Source organism: Aplidium turbinatum, chromosome 18 (assembly GCF_918807975.1).
Source record: "Aplidium turbinatum chromosome 18, kaAplTurb1.1, whole genome shotgun sequence".
In the NCBI taxonomy this organism is placed as follows: Eukaryota; Metazoa; Chordata; class Ascidiacea; order Aplousobranchia; family Polyclinidae; genus Aplidium; species Aplidium turbinatum.
Genome location: NC_137489.1, coordinates 20,893,639 through 20,914,088, shown reverse-complemented (window position 1 = coordinate 20,914,088; position 20,450 = coordinate 20,893,639). Strand labels below are relative to the sequence as shown.

The window sequence follows — 20,450 nt, the reverse complement described above, 5'->3', positions numbered from 1 at the left end:
CACTCTAAGCAACCAATGTTAAAACTTGCGCGCAAGAAGTCATGGGAGTGTGACGTATCAAAAATTTAAACAGGTTGTTATTTTTCTACATCAATGTGACGTTAGTTACTACTATAAAAAATTTATATCTTTGCTTCTCTAGAAAATCCGCAGCAAAAGCCTTTTTTTTCCGTGTTTAGTATCGGCCACAGTATCGGCCAAATTTTGCCGATACCGATACTCAAAAAATGGCCGATATCACCGATACCGATATATCGGTACATCTCTAGTTGACAGACATTTGGTCGACAGACATTTGGTCGACAAGACGTTTGGTCGACAGGACGTTTGGTCGACAGACATTTGGTCGACAAGACATTTGGTCGACTGGACATTTGGGTTAGGGTTAGAGTTAGGGTTAATTAACCCTAACCCTAAAATGTATAATTCTGTTGACCAAATGTCCAGTCGACCTAATGTCCCTGTCGACCAAATGTCCTGTCGACCAAATGTCTTGTCAACAAAATGACCGGTTAAGCTATCATACACTACAGTATATGAGCGGAAGTATCATTATTAAACACGCCACGTCCGCTACAATTGAAAATGGTGAAACATTGAAAACGTTGAAAAATTAGTGGAATTGAATGGCATGCAGCTTGGATTGATGCCAGAAAGAGGAACAACAGACACACTGTTCATTTTAAAAAAAGATGCAAGAAGAATTCAAAAAAAGAGAGAAATTATACATGTGCTTCATAGATCTAGAGAAAGCTGTTCATAAATTCCCAAGAAAAGTGATGTAATGGGCAATGAGGAAAAGAGGCAAATACCGGAGATGGTCAATGTATAAAAGATGAAGGTATGAGAACAAACGTGAAAGTTGGTTTGGACCATTATTCAGATGAGTTTTCTTGTGATAGTTGGGCTACACCAAAGATACTGTCATTTCTGATATTTATTGATAAAGCATTTGAGATAAAGGTTATGAAGGTAAATCTAGAAGAAAAGAAATTGATAGTGAGTAGAGTAGTTGGTTGCAAAGAGCAAAGTGGGCCCATGTCCAATATGTGGTAAGAGAGTGACGAGAAACTTGATGCAATGCAAAGAGTGTAATAAGTGGGTACATGCAAGATGTGTCAATACGAAGAGGGTAACAAAGTGTTTTACAAGGCAAAGTGTTTTATTAGTGGGAAATGTGATTTAGACGAGGATCGCGGCAAGAGTTTCTGTCATGGAATTGAAACAGTGACAGACTTTTGTTATCAGGGTGATCAGATAAATGGAAGCAGTGCACGAGAAGCAGCCGTGACAATAAGGGCAAAACTGGGTTGGGCAGAGTTCAAGGAATGTAGAGAAATGCTATATGGAAAAAAACTTGCGTTAAAAATGTGGGGAAAGGTCTATCGTAGTTGTATTTGGCCTGTAATATTGCACGGTAGCAAGACATGGATAATCAAGAGAGAGTGAACCGACAATTTTGAGAAGATTGGGAAGGGCAATGGTGAGAACAATGTGTGGGCTAAAAATAAAAACAAGAAAAACACTGAAGAACTGGTGGGTATGCTAGATGTGAGGGAGACTATAGACCAACTTGCAAGGACAGATGAAGTAAAATGGTATGAGCATGTGTTAAAAACGGAGGAAAGAAGTTTTCTTTGAACGGCAATGACTTTGAAGGTAGATGGAAAGAGGAAACGAGGACGTCCAAAAAGAACAGGTGAAAAATGAGGCCGACAAGGTCGGAGTGAAGAATGGAGACGCAACGCACACAACGAGAAGGAGAATAGGAGTAAAGATTAGTTGGTTGCAAAAGTTCAAGGAAAGAAACGGCTACCCCCACTGGTGGGATCAAAACCGAATTTAGATGATGATGATGAAGGTGGTGAGTAGACACCGGAGGCACCTTTTTGCCGGAAAGCCGGAGGCAGGACGTTCCGGCAAGAGAATCGCAACTCTGACAGGAGCTTCCGGTCTTTGGTAATATCTACTTCATATAATCAATGTTCCAATCGACCGATTGAATACTACTCTCACCAAGCGCTCTAAATGGTGCCACATGTTTAGTGTCATTTAAATGAATCTATTCAGGAGTAAAGTTTTAGGTAGATTTCAAATTGGCAATGTTTTCTATCCACCCGATGTAGAATTGTTTCAAGATATTGAAGATTTTTGATTGACTTCCTTGATTCTGTTTCAATCTTACATTTCCCGTAGCGCCCTATGTTGCATATATATACAACAAAGCTTTTTTAGGAAGCACCTGAGTTTAGGAGAGTAGAATGAATATTTGTGAATCAAAAACATTATTTCAATTTACCTCTTATGTTGCAAGCTTGCAACGGATTGTTTTACTAAATACTGTGCGTTGGTTGTACTAACCTATTTTGAAAAAACAATTTAAAAATTTGATTTTTTTTTTCTTGGGCGCTACAGGGTTGACCAATGTTACAGGCAACCTCTGTAGCCTATTATTCTTGCATTTCTACAGTACCACAATGATGCAAAAAATAGATTTATCCAAGGTCATAAACCCGACCACAGGCACACACACAGCTTGCACAATGCACATAATAACTTCTCCAGCTCCAGGCTCACCTCCGACCTGGGGCCTAGGTTAAAAAAAATGGCCGGAGCCGGAGGTCGTTCCACCACTAGTGGTGAGTGTCATGATAACAACCATAAAGGTTGTTAGATGCAGGAATTGAAGAGCTTGGTTGTATTCACCTCCAATTTCCAAATTTGTCCAATCGTCTGCCCAATTTGGTATAAAAGATGCTTTAATTATGACCTTTGCTGAGAAATTGGGTGAGTGGCATAAATGTTTGTCTTGATTTCAGTCAACACTTGTACTTGCTTGAAGAAGCATGACTTTAGAGTTAAAGAGATGGTTTGGTTCCAGTGTTTGTCCACCAGAAAACATTTGCATGTGTGATTGTGTGTGCTCATACAAAATAGATTGATTTGTGTATTTTCAGGGTTGGTTGGGTAAAACCTCTGGGAGGTTTTTCCCAGTTTCCCCCGGGTAAAACTGGAGAGAAACTGGGTAAAACAGGGGAAAACCCTCAAAACTTCTAAATGTGTTGTTTGTGGAGTTTCTTATGCAATATAATGACTAGCCAGCTGTTTAGCTGTTATCTCATGACATTTTCCATCTGAATTGCATCAATACTTAGATAAAATAGATAAAGCTCCGGATCATCACAGAGTGATATTTCAGGTTTTTCTTTTGACACTCTCTCAATGTGTACTGACTCACTGTCTGCTGGCAGTACCAAGCTACCAATTGTAATTTCTTATTGAATTCAGATGGTCTACCTCCAGCCCAAAGACCACGCCAGTCAGTGTAGTGCTGTTGTGACTAAGTGCTTCAGTTGAAATTGCAGCTTGCAAACCAACTGATATCTTCCAGCACTTGTCGGAAAGCAGTAGATGTCGTCCACATAGCCTTCCCAGTCCGAGTCCCTCAGTGGTAAGCACTTTCCTAAAAGGCTTCCTCCGACAGAAAAAAAAAGCCTCAAAAACGATGTCTAGTGTGCTACTCTCATGGAAGGAGAAAAGTGAGAAGAAAAATGAAGGAGAAAATGTTGATCAGTTACAAAAATATATGACTGTCTGCAGATGAGCAAGAAACTGCACGCAACTTTGTTTTTGAAAAAGATGACAATTTCATTCTCGTACTGGCAGGATATGAAACTAAGGATACATCTATTTTTCCAAACATCTCTTTTATCAAATCAATAAAAAATTGTCACCACTTAAATATTGGCAATACATAAGAAAAGTTGCAAACAATGAGCCAGTAAAGAAGTTTTGTTCATTGATGATGGCAATATCATCATGCCCACCATCCAGTGCTGGAATAGAACCCTTGTTCAGTAGCATGGCTTTAATCCACACAAAGCAAAAAAATAGACTGGGCAATGAGAGGGTTGCCAAATTAGTGCATGTTTATAGACACTTTGGAAGGAAAGAATCTAAAACCCCAGATGAAGAGCTGTTCAATGTGGACAATGAAGACTGTTGACATGTTATCAATGACTGAGATTATACCGGCTCTTAATCTTTTCTTTCTTTGGCTTTTGTTGTTCAATGTTTACAATTTTGGTCGCTGACTGCATGTTAGGCACAGGGGAGCATCTGACTTGATAACATACTGGTATGTTCATCTATGTAAACTAATGATTGGACCTATCTATTATTAGATATTAGTAAATCACAGTATTTTTCTTTTTTTTAGGATGAGCACAGGAAATCTTATAGGTTCATTCAAAATATGATGGTAATAAACATTCACTATGAGGAGTAATCATTATTTCATTCACATTTGCAAATTTTAACAACTCAAGTTTTTCCCAGTTTCCCCCAAGGTTTTATCCGGGTAAAAGTAAAGTGGGGGAAACCTCCTTGGCCAACCCTGTGTATTTTGTTGCGAGTATAATAACACAAAGGTTAAAATATGAAGAAAAAAACAGTGCACATTCAAAAAGGTCGCATTCATAAAGCAATACCAAATAAAATAAACTGTCTAATACAATGCATGAATACTGCAACTGGGGCTGCGGAGTGACCTGGGAGGCCTTTGAGCCAAGACACCACCTTCAGCTATATTGATAAAAAGGTTGCAAAATACTTGTTGCATGATATTACTATGATTAAAAATGACAAGTGAGGGTAACGTTGTTACATTTTAGCTTTTGTGCAAGTAGCGGTAATGTGTAACACACCTCAAATCTAACACACCTCAAATCTAGTCGGATTTAGCATTCCTTGTCATCCTTAGTCAATGGAGTATTACTTACCTGTAAACCAGGATAAAGAAGCCCACTGAGAAGAGGATAGTCCACTTGTTTCACGACTTCGGCACCAGCCTTCTTGGCATCATGCTGGAAAGAAATTATTAAAACAGTTATATCCATAGGTTGTTAATGCTGCATATTACAATCAACAACAGTAACACTAACAGAAAAGTGCACAGCACACATTTTTTCATATTCACGGCACAACTAGCACAGGTACAAATCTTAGGTTGAGTTTACATGATAGGTTGAGAAATTAAATGTACTGTATGTTAAAATTCGCATAGGCTACAGCCTATCTTATCAAACCCTTAGCCATTAGTGTAGTTGTGATGGCTATAACCACTGGCGCCGACTTACGGGGTGGCCACGCCACCCCGTAACCGCTGTGGCGAGGTGGCAGCCACCCCGTTTAGGTTACATTACTTACTGCAAATAAATGTAATTTCAATCTTTTCTTGATCATTGGTTTTCGCTTCAAGTCAACGTAAAGCAAGCTCTAGGTGAACCAATACAATAATGCGAAGAAAATGATTGTTTTTGTCACAAGCATGATACTCGCGTAACATCAAGCAAGCTACGTGAAGATTACGCAACACGTGGCTACGAGTTTTTTCCTTGTTGTTGCGATCGTTTTATTTGTTACTTGTCATAAGTCATTGTTACATTTGTTAGGTTTACAATGGGATTTATTAATCAATAAAATACGATCTTTCCATTGCCTTCCTCAAAAATATTTTTTGAAAATTTTTAAACTGCTCATAATATCGCTATAAATTATGCCAGCTATAAAATACTTGGAAATAAAATTATCTCGATGATTGATAGCTCCACCCTCTAAATGAATAAATGAATATCTACTTTCAAATTTCATTAAAAAAATGCAATTTTTGAAACTTTTTGAGTTTTATTTAAAAAGTGCACTTAGTGAAATAGTAGCCTAGTTTTAACGTTCTGTAAATTTACACGTTTATATGATTCTATTCGAGGAAAGCTACACCCCCTGCCAATTCCCAATAATAAAGCAACCTTTTTCAATTGCTCAAGGTTTTGCATTTTGAATTATTTTCCCATTTCAATTGGAGTGTACTGTCATCTACTTCATGCTTTAATTTCTACTTTATTATCTACTTCATGCAGTAATATTACGTGTCAATGCGTGACAAACTGTGAGGCGGGAATTTATTGGTCTGACATAGGAGTTGCTTGTTACATTATAGAAAAAATTACGAAAAGTCGTCCTGTAAAAGTCTGAGGAGGGAATTTATTGGTCTGACATAGGAGTTGCTTGTTACATCATAGAAAAAAATTACGAAAAGTCGTCCAGTAAAAGTTTTCGCCGACATTCCAGTTTTATTCAGCTTATAGATACCACCGAAAAAGCGTTCAAAATTGCAGCCCTCCATTGAGTCATTTTTTGTTGCGTCTAGTCAGGATTTCAGCCAGCATAAAAGTGATCAAACGCCTGAACGAAACGATAGTGTGCCACTGCCAAAAGGCGTTAGCACGAGCAGGAGAATCGCTGTTGAAGGGAGAAGCTATCAAAAATCGTGGGGAGCGAATTCCCGTGGCTAGAATACGATAGATGCAAAGGTAGAGCATTCTGTCCGATTTGCAACTGCTTAATCTATTTGCAAGCAATGAAACAATTTCATTAATGCTTCCAAACGTGGTCTGCATTGTGAAAATATACTTATCGTTGCCTTCCACCACCTGCGAGGCGGAGCGATCGTTTAGTGCACTCTGGCGCATAAAAACCTACTTGCGATCTACCATGACAACTTGACCAGTTGATTAACAGTTGGATTGACAGAGCTGCTGTTTGCATAAATACCTTTGCCAAATGTTAAGTGTCAGAGCTGCAACGTAACAATAAAATTCACGACATACCTCCTGTGCTTTGTTTTAAAGTTGCTTTGTAAATTATCGAGCTACAAATCAGGTGTGAAAAAACAATTGCATCTACGAAACACGCTTAGTAAAAATCAAACAAAAACATGCAGTTTGAAAGTTTTTAGGTTGCCATATTGTGCTATCCGCCACCCCGTGCAAAAATAAAAGTCGGCGCCTATGGCTATACCCTTAAAACAGATAAGCTATCCATCCTGAACGGATGATCAGAAAACACCAACCGTGTAGTTGAGGACACAGTTATCTACCGTATTCCTCAGATGCCAATTAGAACTGAGCTAGACAATACCATTACTTTAGAAAATAAACAATTAAAGTGATGAACCAATTAAAGCATGGAAAAGCTGAAGATATAGATGGCATACCATCAGAAATCTGGAAACATGGTGGACCTCTCACAAACAAAACTCCATAAACTACCCCAAGATCTATGTGATGCAATCATTATTACCCACTACCCAGTAAATAAACAAAGGACAAAACTCTAACTTTTTTAACTACCAAGAAATCACTCTTCTCTCAACTATCGGCAAAACCTATATTCGAATGCTTTTAAACAGGCTACTTCCCATAGTGAAAAGCACCGCCCAGAATCAAAGTGCAGGTTTAGAATAAATAGAAACACAATCGACATTTGTTCTCCGTCACTTACAAGAAAAATGCAGGAAACAAAACAAAGGCCTCTTCATCACCAGAGACGAGTTCAACGACAGAGCAAGAGCTTTGCGTGATGCTATAGGCTACGGCTGTGTGACACACGACAAAGAAAATCACCTTTGTCGACCTCACCAAGGCTTTCGACGCAATAAGTAGAAATGAAGTTTGGAATATCTTGGAACGTTCAGGCTGTCCTCCAAAATTTCTCAGCATGATCATCCAGCTGTACACTAACCAACATGGCAGTGATCTATCTGCACGTTTAACATATCAAATTGTGGTAAACAGGGTTGTGGTAAAGTACCAACACTCTTTAGCATCTTTTTAAAAAACTGCTATTTGTTTGTTTGTCGTATCCAGGCTTACACCTGGTGGTTGAAGATTTAGATTAAGTGGACGGGAAGGCAAGGAAGCAAATCTTCGTGTCCACCTTCAGGCATGCATTTAAGTATCCTGCCAAAGACACAGCTCTGCATGCTCTTGAGTGGTGTCGAACAAGCGTCCTTTCGATTGCCGTTCCAGGGCTCTCACCATTCGGCTATGCAGACGACATTTCACAAAAGCATCCACATATGTTACTCTCTGTTTGATTTTTAGTATCTAAGAGCTAGTACAAAAACACAACTCATCCATGAACTGCTTTTTGTTAATGATGCAGCCTTGTTTGCCCACACAAAGCACTGCAACGCTTAGCTTCTTGTTTTGCAGAAGCTGCAAAAATGTCCGGGGTAGTTGTTAGCCTAAAAAAGGCGGAAGTGCTACATTAGCCTGCACCTAAGAAAGTGACCTTCTGTCCTCATACCTTTGTCGACCAATCGGAGCTCAATGTAATGCAACCGTTTTAATACTTAGGATGTACTATATCCAGACGCCAAGATTGACAAGGGAGTGCAGACTGGCCAAAGCAAACTCTGCCTTCGGAATGCTTTACAGACGAGTTTGGAACAATCTTGACTTACAAAAGCGAACAAAGAAAGTTGTCTTCCTCCATGTATCAGAATGAACATCTCTTCTTCATGGATCAGAATTCTGGATGCTATATCATCAGTATGTACGGACTCCTGGAACGTTGTCACCAAAGTTGCTTCAAACTTATTCTAAACATCCACTGCAGCAAACATGTCCCAGACACTGGTCCTTCAACAGACTGGTAAAAAGACACCTACGTTGGGTGACTGGGTCGGTCATGTTTCCAGGATGGACAATCACAGACTCCCCAAGATCACCTTATTTACAGAGCTTTCCACAGGCCACTGCAATGTTGGTGCACACAGAAAGTAAACACTCTAAAAAATCTTATTGAAGATAGAGATTCGTGGAGGGTCACTGTGCATGAGGCATTGAGGTTGTCTGTAAATATGAGGAAAACAAGACAAAAAGCGCTCCAATGGACAAAATTGTCAAAATTTTCCATCATCACTGATGGCAGACTTTACATATTATCTTGACAGTCACGCCTGCTAGTCACACATTGGTCTTTTTAGTCATAAGAAGGCTTGCAAATGAAGTGATTTTAAACCACCATCTTCGTTTCAAAGTATTGCCATATATACAGCCCTCGAAATTAGCTTCCATCTACGACGGCAAAAACATTGCCGTCGCCAAATCAGCAAACCTTGGATTGCGGCGGCAATTGCCGTATGCTTTAAAGTTTAAACAAACGAAATTTTAATCGTTTATTCTTCGTGTTTCATACGGCGGTAGCGGAGAGCATCACGCAAGCTATTTTACGCGCTGACAATGCTCTTGTAAACTGTAAAAAGTTTGCAACCTTGTAAATACTGGCTTAATTGTTACGAAAAAGTTATTGTTACATCGAATGCTTATTGTTTACCGGTGTCGTTGCGAATATAAATCATGGTGAAGGATACAGTTAAAAAGTAGAATTTACCTGCTATAGGTTATCAAACAGAGGGAACAGAAGAAAAAAGTTAGTGTGGTATTTTACAAAATTTATAAAGAATTTTATGACGGAAACAAATCGGAATTAGAAAAGCTAAGGGGTCAAGTTAAAAAAGTAGAACAAAATTGGATAAATGGTTCTTCGGCAGTAAAATAATGCTTCCGATCATATGGCATTGCGCGTTCACGAACGGGCAGTTTTGCGTCTTCAAGTATTCCAGTGACGACGCGACAACCTCATCCTCCGATACAGCATCTGATGACTCCGATTTATATATATATGATATCCGACTAGTTCTTTATCAAACAGACTTTGTGTTGCTCGCACGCAGTATCCCAATTGTGCCGAAATTATGTTAGGATAAACATAAATTGAGCCAATCTTCTCGCAGGGAACTATTAATTTGTTACCGGTACCTGTTTGAGCAATTAACGTTATTTTATGATGGTTCAACGTCGCTAGATGTCGAAAAACAAACGTAAATTTCTTATTGGGCATTGTTGTTACCCAGGCAGCATAATTCGTTATTTTTGCATTGATTTTGCGTCTGTAGACGTTGAATCAATGTAGAAATGATGGTTTTGCTGTCTGGGTGCGCAATATAACCGCCGGGAAAATTGTAAATCGATTTGTGCTGACTCGAACGTTGAATCAACCCAAAATTAACTTACTTTTCCCCTGAGCTATTTTACGTGAATTAACGTAACAGCGTGCGTATTGCGTTGCTCGCTTTATCGCTACTTTAAGTATTATTACATCCCAACAAATCAAACGATGCGGTCGTGATAGACTACTCTAGTATACTTTTCCCTTCTCGTTTCACATGTTTTGGTACAATTGTTTCGTAATAAACGTTCAGAGCAATTGCCGACGCAATTTCAACTTTTGTCGTTTGGCCTCGGCAAAGTTCTTGCCAAGTAAAAATATGCTATAAAATATAATATTTTCGAAGACTGCGTGAGTGTTCACAGCAACTAAAATAGTCCGAGGTGAAGTCTTGGTGCGATGTTTCTGCTGATTAAACTCCCGCTGCGAGTAAATAACACAGGAAAAAATTTTGAACAAGTTTTGTTCTAATTAAGTGCTCATTTTGCGGCGGCATTTTTATTGCCGTAGCAGAATGGCCATTATGACGTTTACGGCGGCATTTACCACGGCAATTGCCGAGTGCCGCCGCTAATTTCGAGGACTGTATATATAATAGCTAACATTTTGCGTTTTCTACATCAATCTTATTGGGAAGGTACTGGTACTGGGGTCTTTCATAAGATTATGATACATCTCGCAATACATTTACTTTCTCAACCTAACTTGCTTTAAGACCTCTTGCATTTTTGATACTGGCATTGATACTAAAACATTCTTTTGTGCTGGTTTTGATTAATCGAACAACGTTTGGTAGTGCTTGCATTTTTTACAACTATACACTGGGCCAGGGCATCCATTAGGTCAGTGGTTCCAAAAGTATGGGTCGCAAACTGTACAAAAATAGTCATGCAGCGACAATCTAAATCTACAGAAAATGGGACTGGTGTAAATTTATCATCGAGTTTGTTGCTTTTGCCTACTTTGTCACATCCAACACACTAAACTCTCACCTATCTGAACATATGTGTCTTAATGTTTGAGTCTGAATTCCAATCCTGGTATCTCCTATTTCACTCCAATTTGAGATGACTTTGTGGTGGTGAAGTCTTGCGTTGTGTAGTGCATCTACAGAGAGCCGAAGATTTTCCTCAATGAGAAATATCATCACCATGTTATTTGGTTCCAAGATAAGGATGCTCAAGCTATGCAAGTCGTAAACGACATCTTTGCAGCAGTGAATAACCTTGCCACATCGATGTAAGGCAGAAATTAAAATATCACCACTCTCTGAAAAACTGTCTGCCTTCAAAGAATAGCTGCAACTCTGTAAGATAAAACTGAAGCATGTACTGCTGCTTTTCCATCAACAAGACTACCTGGAGAAATGAAATCAAATTAAAATTGGCACACTTGATATCGTCATGCTCAATTGTATTGTGTTTCACGGTATCACTCATTACTATGTACTTCTAGACTACCTGTACTGGTCACAGGTGACGTATTCATCACGTGACCATACCACAGTAGACCCAAAGGAATTGCGTTTTTCCAATCAGTTTTTCAAAAACTAGACAGAAGACAGACAATTCAGTTAATTTAAGCTTTCTCATGAAAAAAAAGTATGTATAGTTCAGTTTTAAACTTTGAAGGAAATTGTGTGCTTTGCAGAAAGGTAGGCTGCCTTTTTTTTAATGCTTTGTGTGCGTGACTGTGATGTTAGCACAGCAGAAGATATGGGAAAGCTTTGTGAGAATGGAACCTACGGTACTGCTCGGTACAAAAGTATGGTAGCCTATGTACAACTTTACAAAGCATTTAAAACATCATCAAGAAATACCACGTTTTCGATTGTTGACAGTGAATACAAGAAGCCACCTTGATAGACTACAAGAAGCCACCTTTTAGCCACCTTGATAAAGTCAGTCGTGCTGACTGACGAAACGTCAGAAATACAAAAGCTAGTTATCATCTTTAACATCTTGAGGTAACCTAGTAAATAGTCACCAGAAGAACGCAAATTAATTTTAATACAAGAAGGCTTGCATTGAGTGACATTGATAACAGCACAGCAGTAAGGCATGCAAGTTTGCAAGAAGTCAAGTTTTGGAAATAGCCTACATAATAGTAGTAAGCAGTTAGCTACATGGTATTTTGTAATTTCCGCAAAACTAAAGCATATACCGGTAATACAGTGTTGACATCAGTTAGAAAGTGATGTTTCCAATTCAGCTCTCTTATCACAGCAGTTAGGCTACATGTTAGACAAATTGAGTCATTCAATTTACAAACAAAGACACCTGATGAATTGTTGCAGGTTGTGTAGTTTGGTACAAATTTCGAATTACGGGACGTTGCTCCGCTTATGGCTGTAAAAGTGGCTATGATAGGCATAAAACACCAAAAGGTGCGTGTGTCAATGAACAGTTTTCCTTTTCAAAATCATGAACTGTTAGAAAAATGGATCTGTAAACTTTCTCAAAAAGATTTTGTTCCAAGCAAAAGTTTTAAGGTGTGTTCTTCGCATTTTATTGATGATTGCTTTGTGAGTTTATCGGAAGATTCTAATGCAAGTCGAATTAAGAAGGAACTTCAGATCTCAAAATAAATTTTTGTCCAAGAACTTTGTCCGCACCCTATGGCTATGGCCACAAATATATCCAAATATCAGGAAACATCTGTGTCACAAAAAAAAGGTCAAACACCACAAAAGCCAAGATACATTTTGCTGAGAACAGCAGTTTGGGAATATCACCCTGAAAGTTCACGTTAGGTCTAACTGACCTCTGTTACAATCGAGGACAGCTTGTAAACATCTAAAGTGTATTCTTTGCTCAGCTGGTAATCCGTTCCTTGTACAAAGTTTAACTTATCCAAGGGGACAGCTATGGACTTTAACATTTCTTTGATAATGTGTTCGTAGTACCTACAATGTAAACAAAGAATTCAAAACATAAATAAAGCTACACTGGTTAGTGATTAAACTGGTTATGTGTTTTAAAACTGAACAAAGTTTGCTGCAATTTGATTTCAAACAAAATTAAAAGATGCTTATGCCTGCAAACATCTGTCAGATTGTCCCATAAGGCAAAAGAGGATCCGAAAAGGGTAAAAGCTGGCTCATATAAGTTAACAAGTGAAAACAATAGAAAAGCACCAACCACTAGGCATGTAGCTCCACACATAGCGAACATGTCATGACTTTACAACACTTTTTCACTTTAAGATTAGAAAAAGACACCAGTCTACTAACTAGACAGCCAACTGTTTCGAAGTTATGGTTACACTGGCCAACACAAAATTTAATACCTGGAATGTTACATCTTTTTTGGGTTTATCTGGGGAGCTGATTACAAAATTTTAAATAGTTTTCCCATCAACTTTAATTTTTTGAGGAAATAAGCCATACCCACTGTGACGCTAGATTTCTTCAACCCTCATAGAGTAATTGATTTTGTTACATAAGCATTATTTGAAGGCGAATTTGACCCCACTGTGTTCTTTAAACAAATGATTAGTTGTTGACAAAGAATAGGTTGTTCATAGCAGAAATGAAGAAAAGAGTAGAGGCTGCTGAGATGTGGTTTCTCAGAAGAATGTTGAAGATCAGTTGGACAGAAAAGAAAAGTAATGACAAAAACAACTTCAATTTTTAGGACACGTGCTGCGAAAAAGAAAGTTAGAACATCTCTCTCTCACAGGAAAAATTGAAGGAAAGCGTGCCCAAGGCAGACAACGATTAACTTACTTAAACCAACAAACCGAAAAAACTAACACCAACATACATCTAATACACAAAGCAAACAACAGAGAATCTTGAAAACTTTTCAGCCAAGAGGCAGTCAATGCTTGGAATCAAGTGCGACAATAAAAGAAGAAGACGTTCCAAGGAAAAAGAAGCAGAGCTCGGCAAAGATTAACTTATATAAGCAGCTTGAACCAATGGGCCACAAACACAACAATCAAAACTACCGATTTTATGCGGATGTTAAATGACAGAAAAGTTTGGAAGATCATTGGTGGCTAACTTCTTTCACCGTGAGGTCAAATTTGTCCCCAATTGCAGATTTAAGTCTAATTTTTCAAAATTGCAAAAAAAAACAGGAACGTCAGTTCAAAAAATATTTTGCAGCTTCTGCGGGCTCTGCATATGTCTTTTCATAATTTTCACAAACTGAACAAATGATAAAAGAATCAGAGTATACTTTATACCACCATATACTTTACTCACAAGCATTCTTGTATCATTTTTTCAATTTGTGATTTTCAGTCTAGAGTGTCGTTACAGTTATAGTGCAAAGTCAAGTTTATTTTACAATTTTACATTATGTATATTGTATATTGCAGATTTACTTCCTGATGAGGACACACGTACGTGTCGAAAAACGTTTGAGTCATTATTTTAGGTAGGCTATCTTGTTTTGTATAATTATAAAACCTGCTAAGGTTACTTTGTTTTGCTTGTCTATGGTTCAAAAATGCAAACTCTCTACCAAAGCTTTATCAAAACAGAACAGTTGCTTGCTCTATAATTTTACAAAAAAAAAATTATAATTGGCACAAATACATTCCAAGCAGTCAATTGTGTTTCGTTATGGCAGTGCTAGCAACAGACACATGTACCTGTTGTGAAATTTTATGTTGCAAATCCTTTGTGTAGCTTCTGGTTGATGACGTGCACTCCTTCAAGATAATTATCCGGCGTGGCGTTTAATCCTTGCTTCTTATTTTTGTTATAAAACTGTTGCTTTCTTGCTGAACGTGCAGCTAGATGTATATGGACTGTTTTAGTTATTCAATCATCTTATGTTAGGTGCTTGTGATAGGGGGACTTGTGCTTGTTTATATTTTGCATGTTGTGTTTAGTTGATCAACGCCTTTACTTTTAAGGTGAAACAATGTTCATTTTGACTTGATGTTGATTACAGTACCCGTACTTTACCATTGTAACATCAAACTTTGGTAAGAAGTTACACTGGTAAGAAGAGGCTATGTTTCAATGGAGTGTTACTATGGAATCGAATACCAAAAGAAATAAAGAAAACATATTAGGGTACTTTTAAATTTAACTATAAATGTTGTTTAAAGAATTTTTACAATAATTACTCAGAAAACATATCATTTACTTATCTTCTTGTACGTATTCTTTCTGTTTCATGTTGCCTTGTTTAGCTATTTGGGTCAGATGCATCAATTTTGTACCTGTAGTCTCCAGAACGGAGAAAAAATTCAGAATGCTTGGTGCCATAAAATTTTGATTTAAAAGTCTTGAGATACTTCTCTACCAACTAAATCAAAAGACTGCCCCCAAAAAATATCATGTTTTTATACTGAAAATTAAATATCAGTGTGAGTATACCTATTTTATCAGTTTCTAGCAGGTTTACTGCTGTTGTGCGATAATGTACCTAAATATTCTGATACTTCAGCCAAAGTCATGTATTGTTTGACCTCAAGGTAGTAATAAATCATATGCTAGCAATAGTAATAGCAATACTTTTTTCATATGGAGCCATTGCCAATCAAATATGCGTAAAAAGCACCTCACAATCACAGCTAAATTAAAATTTAACAACTTTAACTGTATCTATGTTCTCTAAGATCAAAAATAGGTTACAGAATGCTTCAACGGGTATCATTTCTTATGAGCAACTTTTATAGTAACATTACATGTAAAAATAACTCTACAAAGGAGTGCTTACTGGTTTTACAAAAAAAAAGAAAAAAAAAAAGTTCTGGAGACTACAGTGTTCTGGAGACTACAGACAAATTCAATAAGAAAGAAATTCCTAATCTTTTATTTATTCCGAGTCCTCTCTATGAAATCCTGCTAAGTGAGCATACTAGTCCATCACATACTGGAAGAATGTTTGCCATTTTAAACAGGGAAGCATACATTTTTTGTTAAAGTTTGTTCTGGAGACTACACGATTTTGGAGCCAGGCTAAATAGCTTCCATAGAAGAGTGAACTGTTATCACACTTTTTAGTAAATCTGTTTTCTTGTTTTGTAGGTTTGTTTATATATAAATTTGCATCATTTTACACCCAAACAGGAGCACAGAGTAGGCATTGGTAGAGTAGTACCATGGGTCGTTCTGGAGACTACAACATAGTGGAGCCAAAATTGCAGATTCGTAAAATTGAGAAAAATACAAGGCAAAAATTGCAAAGCCAGTGTCATTTCAACATTAAAATGTAGCTAAAGCTGCACAGTGTTAAATAAAAGTCAGTTTAGCACTGCAGTATTTGCCTGTGAAAAATCACAAGGGAATTACAGAAGTAAAAACGTGAAAAATCCAAAAAAAGTGGGCAATTTTGTGATAAATCCAAAATTTTTGCTAAGAAGTTAACAATTTCCATTGAAAATTAGCATTACATAGGGGGGGCACATATCTAAACTGTAACTTAAAGCCTAAAAAAGTAGACTGAAACCTTAAGAAATACCAAAATTGCAAAAATGCGTTCTGGAGACTACAGGGTACAAAATTGATGCATCTGACCCATTTCACTGTTATGTATGGTATAATGTTAAGTACCGGTATTATGTATCATCCGTGTTATCTACCGGTATTATTATAATGTTCACAAATTTTTTGTGTTTTGTTTAAATGTTTGGATGGCAGCTGACTTTCGTGACTTTTTGGTCTTCCGCTGCCATCCTTATTATGGGAATTATTTGTGTTTAACAAAAATAACAGTATATTTTTGTTTATTTGTTTACAGAACAAAATAAACTGAACTGAACTATATGAACAACTATTGAGTCTTAAACCTTTTCAAGGTGCTAGTATATCGAAAATTGCAACTTTTTGCTCTGTACATGTTAATGACGAAAAAATAAAATGACATGATAATACAATTTGTTCAGTTTGTTCGATAATTCAACCCTTCACTTCGTTCTTTTGGCACTTTGCTTACGTAGGAATAATTCGATGCCATTTCTCATGTTCTTCTGTCAGGCCACCGATATGCTGTAGCAGTGCAACAAACAAAGGTATGGCAACAAAAAACTCCTGTTTTTACGATTGTTTTGTCATAATTCACGTGACAGGAAGATTGCCCGTCGGAAGATGTCCCGTCGGAAGATGTCCCGTCGAAATATTGCCCGTGTGGGAATATTGCCTGCCGGAAAATTGCCCGTGTGGGAAGATTGCCGTCGAGAAAATTGCCACCCGGAAAATTTCCCGTCTTTGAGTAAGAAATAGCTGAATTTGGGAAAGTGCATATATTCGTCTAGAGATGAAACATACTCAGAAACTAAGGCACGACATGATTGGTGAGAAGAAACTACCTCATCTTTCAAAGCTTGTTTTGCTTCCACAATATCTTTACCTGATGAATGTGTATGTTCATTAACTTTCTTTAAAATTTGAATATTGTCAATATGCGAGTTCGTGTGTAATCTAGCTTTGCAACTTGTATATTTTCTTTCACTGCACTCCCAATAAATCGTAGTACCACTTTTATTCGTCTTATTCCGATGATACATAAATTGCAATTTATCTACAAGAATGTCTTTTCCGCGCTCACTTTTTATGACGGTCACCATTTTGGGATGACAAAATTTGAGACAATAGCGGAATCTGAAAGAAGACTGTCCTCAGAACTGAGTGTAGGGCTGTATACTTTTGTCGATATGAGATAGAGAGTTGATACTTATATTCCCCAGAAGCATTTTTTCATTTAGTTTGGCATTTGCAGATTAAAATTTATCACGCCTTAATCCTTATAGCACAGCTGGTTGCTATGTTTAAACAATTAGAGGTGGTTCAATACAGACTCACAACTGGACTTTTTTGCAGCTATTTCTTATTCAAAGACGGGCAGTTTTCCGGGTGGAAATTTTCTCGACGGCAATGTTCCCACAAGGGCAATTTTCTGGCGGGCAATTTTCCGACGGGCAATCTTCCTAGTGCCCACAATTCAACACCCTGAAGCTAATTTTATGCTCTTTAAGTTTGCTTTATTAATAACTTCACTTAGCTGTCTCAGTACAGAAAGCAACTAAACAAGGTATTTTGCGGTTCTTTAGTTGTCGTCGTCTGAGCTTCTGGGGCCAAGGGTCTATCCTTTTACCACCCCAGATTCACGATGTTTCCGAACTACACTGGAAGGCTGCTAGAGAGCAGCCAGTCTTTAGTTTCATCATCCATGACGCGCAGACCTTCCACTCCGTTAGGTGGCTTGAAGATGGTACAGTCGTTGATGATGTGGTCTGCGGTCTGTTCCCCGGCACCACATTCACAGGAGGAGGAAGAAGCCATTCCCCATTGGTGCATGGTTGAGCGGAAAAGCCCGACGCCCGTACGGAGACGGTTGAGGGATAGTACTCGGAATATACATAGAGACATTTTAAAAGCGAAGGTCATACATCTAGTGCTTCAAAATTACAGCAAAGCACATAAAAAGGTATTGAGTTGTTGACAAAAGAAACGCAGAAACGGTGAGTTGGTTGAATGGTCTAAATGGCTCGCGTGGAAGCTGCCATGTTATGGTTAGCGAATCGTAATTGCTCGCTGTACTAGTAAGTGCTCAGTATTTTGCTGATAGCCAGGAAGAACGCCCCTTTCTTCACGAAAACTGATGACTTTACACATTTCTTGGGTTTACATCTTTGACTGCTTTGGGTTGTTACATAGGCAATATACACTCATTAATATAGACTGATGTTGATGTACTGCAAATAACATGTCTCGAAAAAGAAAGCATGAGGGTCTTGTTGATGTACGATATAATACATTTAAACTAGTCATAGGGGTATATCTTAAAAACTACAGCTGATGGATAAAAACTGATTGCATTTTTATAATCAGCATATCATATATACCGTACAGAAAGTGGGTCTACCATTCCAAGCACAAAATTTTTTTTTGGTCAGTTTTATGTTATCATTAAATACAGTCTGCAGTGATATTACAGCATGGCGATCTGATTAGGATAACTTCGTTCTTCCAACAGAGTGGTTAGTTTTTTCAGTGATCGAAACGTGAAAAATACAATTTAATTAGAAGGAACAAATCCTTACTTTGATCTTAACATCAGTAAGTCCCAGGGTGCTTTCATATTGTCCAGATATCCGTGAAGATCAGCAAGTAAGATCGTCACCTAGAATTTGGATGAAGTAATAGTGTTATAGTTAAAATTGTTACTATGTCTGGTAATAAGATGAGCTTATTAGAGGAGCTGATGACCTTTACACGAGAATAATACAGTAATACGAACAAGTTACACTTTGACGATTAAAGTGAATCGGCAGAGGTCACTCAACAGCCAACACAAATACACTCATACAGTAATATAAAGTTTCATAATGTGAATGCCGTCACAGCTAGCATCAGGTCCACATGGAAATATTTTTAAGAGCTCCTACTCATTCTGGCAAACAGCAGTATCCCGTTCCTCATTTGAGGGCATACGTACAACATGTGTGTAAGAAGCGTAATGCTTTATGCCAGCAAGACGAGGCCAGTCACGCAGAGGACACCAAGCGTTTGAGCAGTAATGATGCCAGTGGTGAAATGGATATGCTCAAACCGACTGGTAGATAGAGAATCCAGTGAAAAACTGAGAAGGCTTGCCAACTACCAAGTAGAAGAGGACTTCTTGCCCAAAAAGGTCAGTCGCCTAAAGCTGAAGAGAAGTCCAATAGGAGTGTGTGTAGTAAATTTCATCCGCACAAACCAAAAATAGTTAGTTATCAGCTAGTTGTTTACCATGTTTGTAAGAGTGCATTCAATAACAATGTAAGAGTGCATTCAATAAATTCGTGAAACTAAGGTGATTTTTAAGTTGATAGCTTAAGTTGTAATGGATTGATCTATATTTAACTCTGATTTACTTTACTCGTGACTGCTTTCAGTAAGTAGGCCTTACAAATTAAGTAACAATATTTTATTTTTGTAACAACAAGCGGCACAATGGGCTAGTGGTCTGAGTGCTCTCCTCTGCATCAGTCGTTGTGGGTTTGATTCCACATCGAGTCATAAATATCTTTTAACACAACCATGGAGTACTCTACTCACAGTATCGTGGGATAAGCCTGTTACACTACAGGCTGTGCGAATTGCATTAAAAAAGCAGTTGATTGCAATTCAGTAGCTCCTAACCTTAGAGCCTGCCCCAACCTATAGAGCAGGAGCCAGGTCGATTTATTTGCTGTTTGGGTCAGTAAGGTTTGACAAGTGTTTCTAAACTGAAATTTTGTGTAGATTTCGAAAATGAACTTCTTACTTGCACTAGCCTGACCGTTTTCTCTGTAAGACATGTTATTTTAATCTTATCAAGAAAAATGCTTATTTAATTGTGCCATGAAACTTCACTGATTTTCGAAATTAAATTCTAGCTTAGCTTGAAATATGACATTAATTCTGTTTTCTCGTTGGGTTAATAAAAAAGTCATTGTCCTAAATTAGTCTTTGCGTCTATCTGGAGACATGGCCACTGCCGCTCGACATAGTGCATAGCTCATGGTAGGTGATTGCGAGAGCAGTGATTGAAAATATACAACAACCTGATAGACTACGCACAGCTCCACTAATGAGACCTGAAAGGTCGAAACGGTTGTCTGGAGATTTAGTATGAAGTTTATGATAGGAATATTGAATATTCATTCCC

The 20,450-nt window shown here is 37.9% G+C and overlaps 1 protein-coding gene across 1 annotated transcript in view; it reads right to left on the bottom strand.

Annotated features, from left to right (window-relative positions):
* Positions 1-20,450, bottom strand: part of LOC145787127 (tyrosine--tRNA ligase, cytoplasmic-like) — a 108,753-nt gene that overhangs the window by 40,316 nt on the left and 47,987 nt on the right. Inside the window, exons 5-7 of the mRNA XM_082598852.1 lie at positions 18,862-18,941; positions 12,619-12,760; positions 4,782-4,865 (exon numbers count right to left, since the gene is read on the bottom strand). Coding sequence (XP_082454978.1) covers positions 4,782-4,865; positions 12,619-12,760; positions 18,862-18,941 — 306 coding nt within the window. The remainder of the gene's footprint in view (positions 1-4,781; positions 4,866-12,618; positions 12,761-18,861; positions 18,942-20,450) is intronic.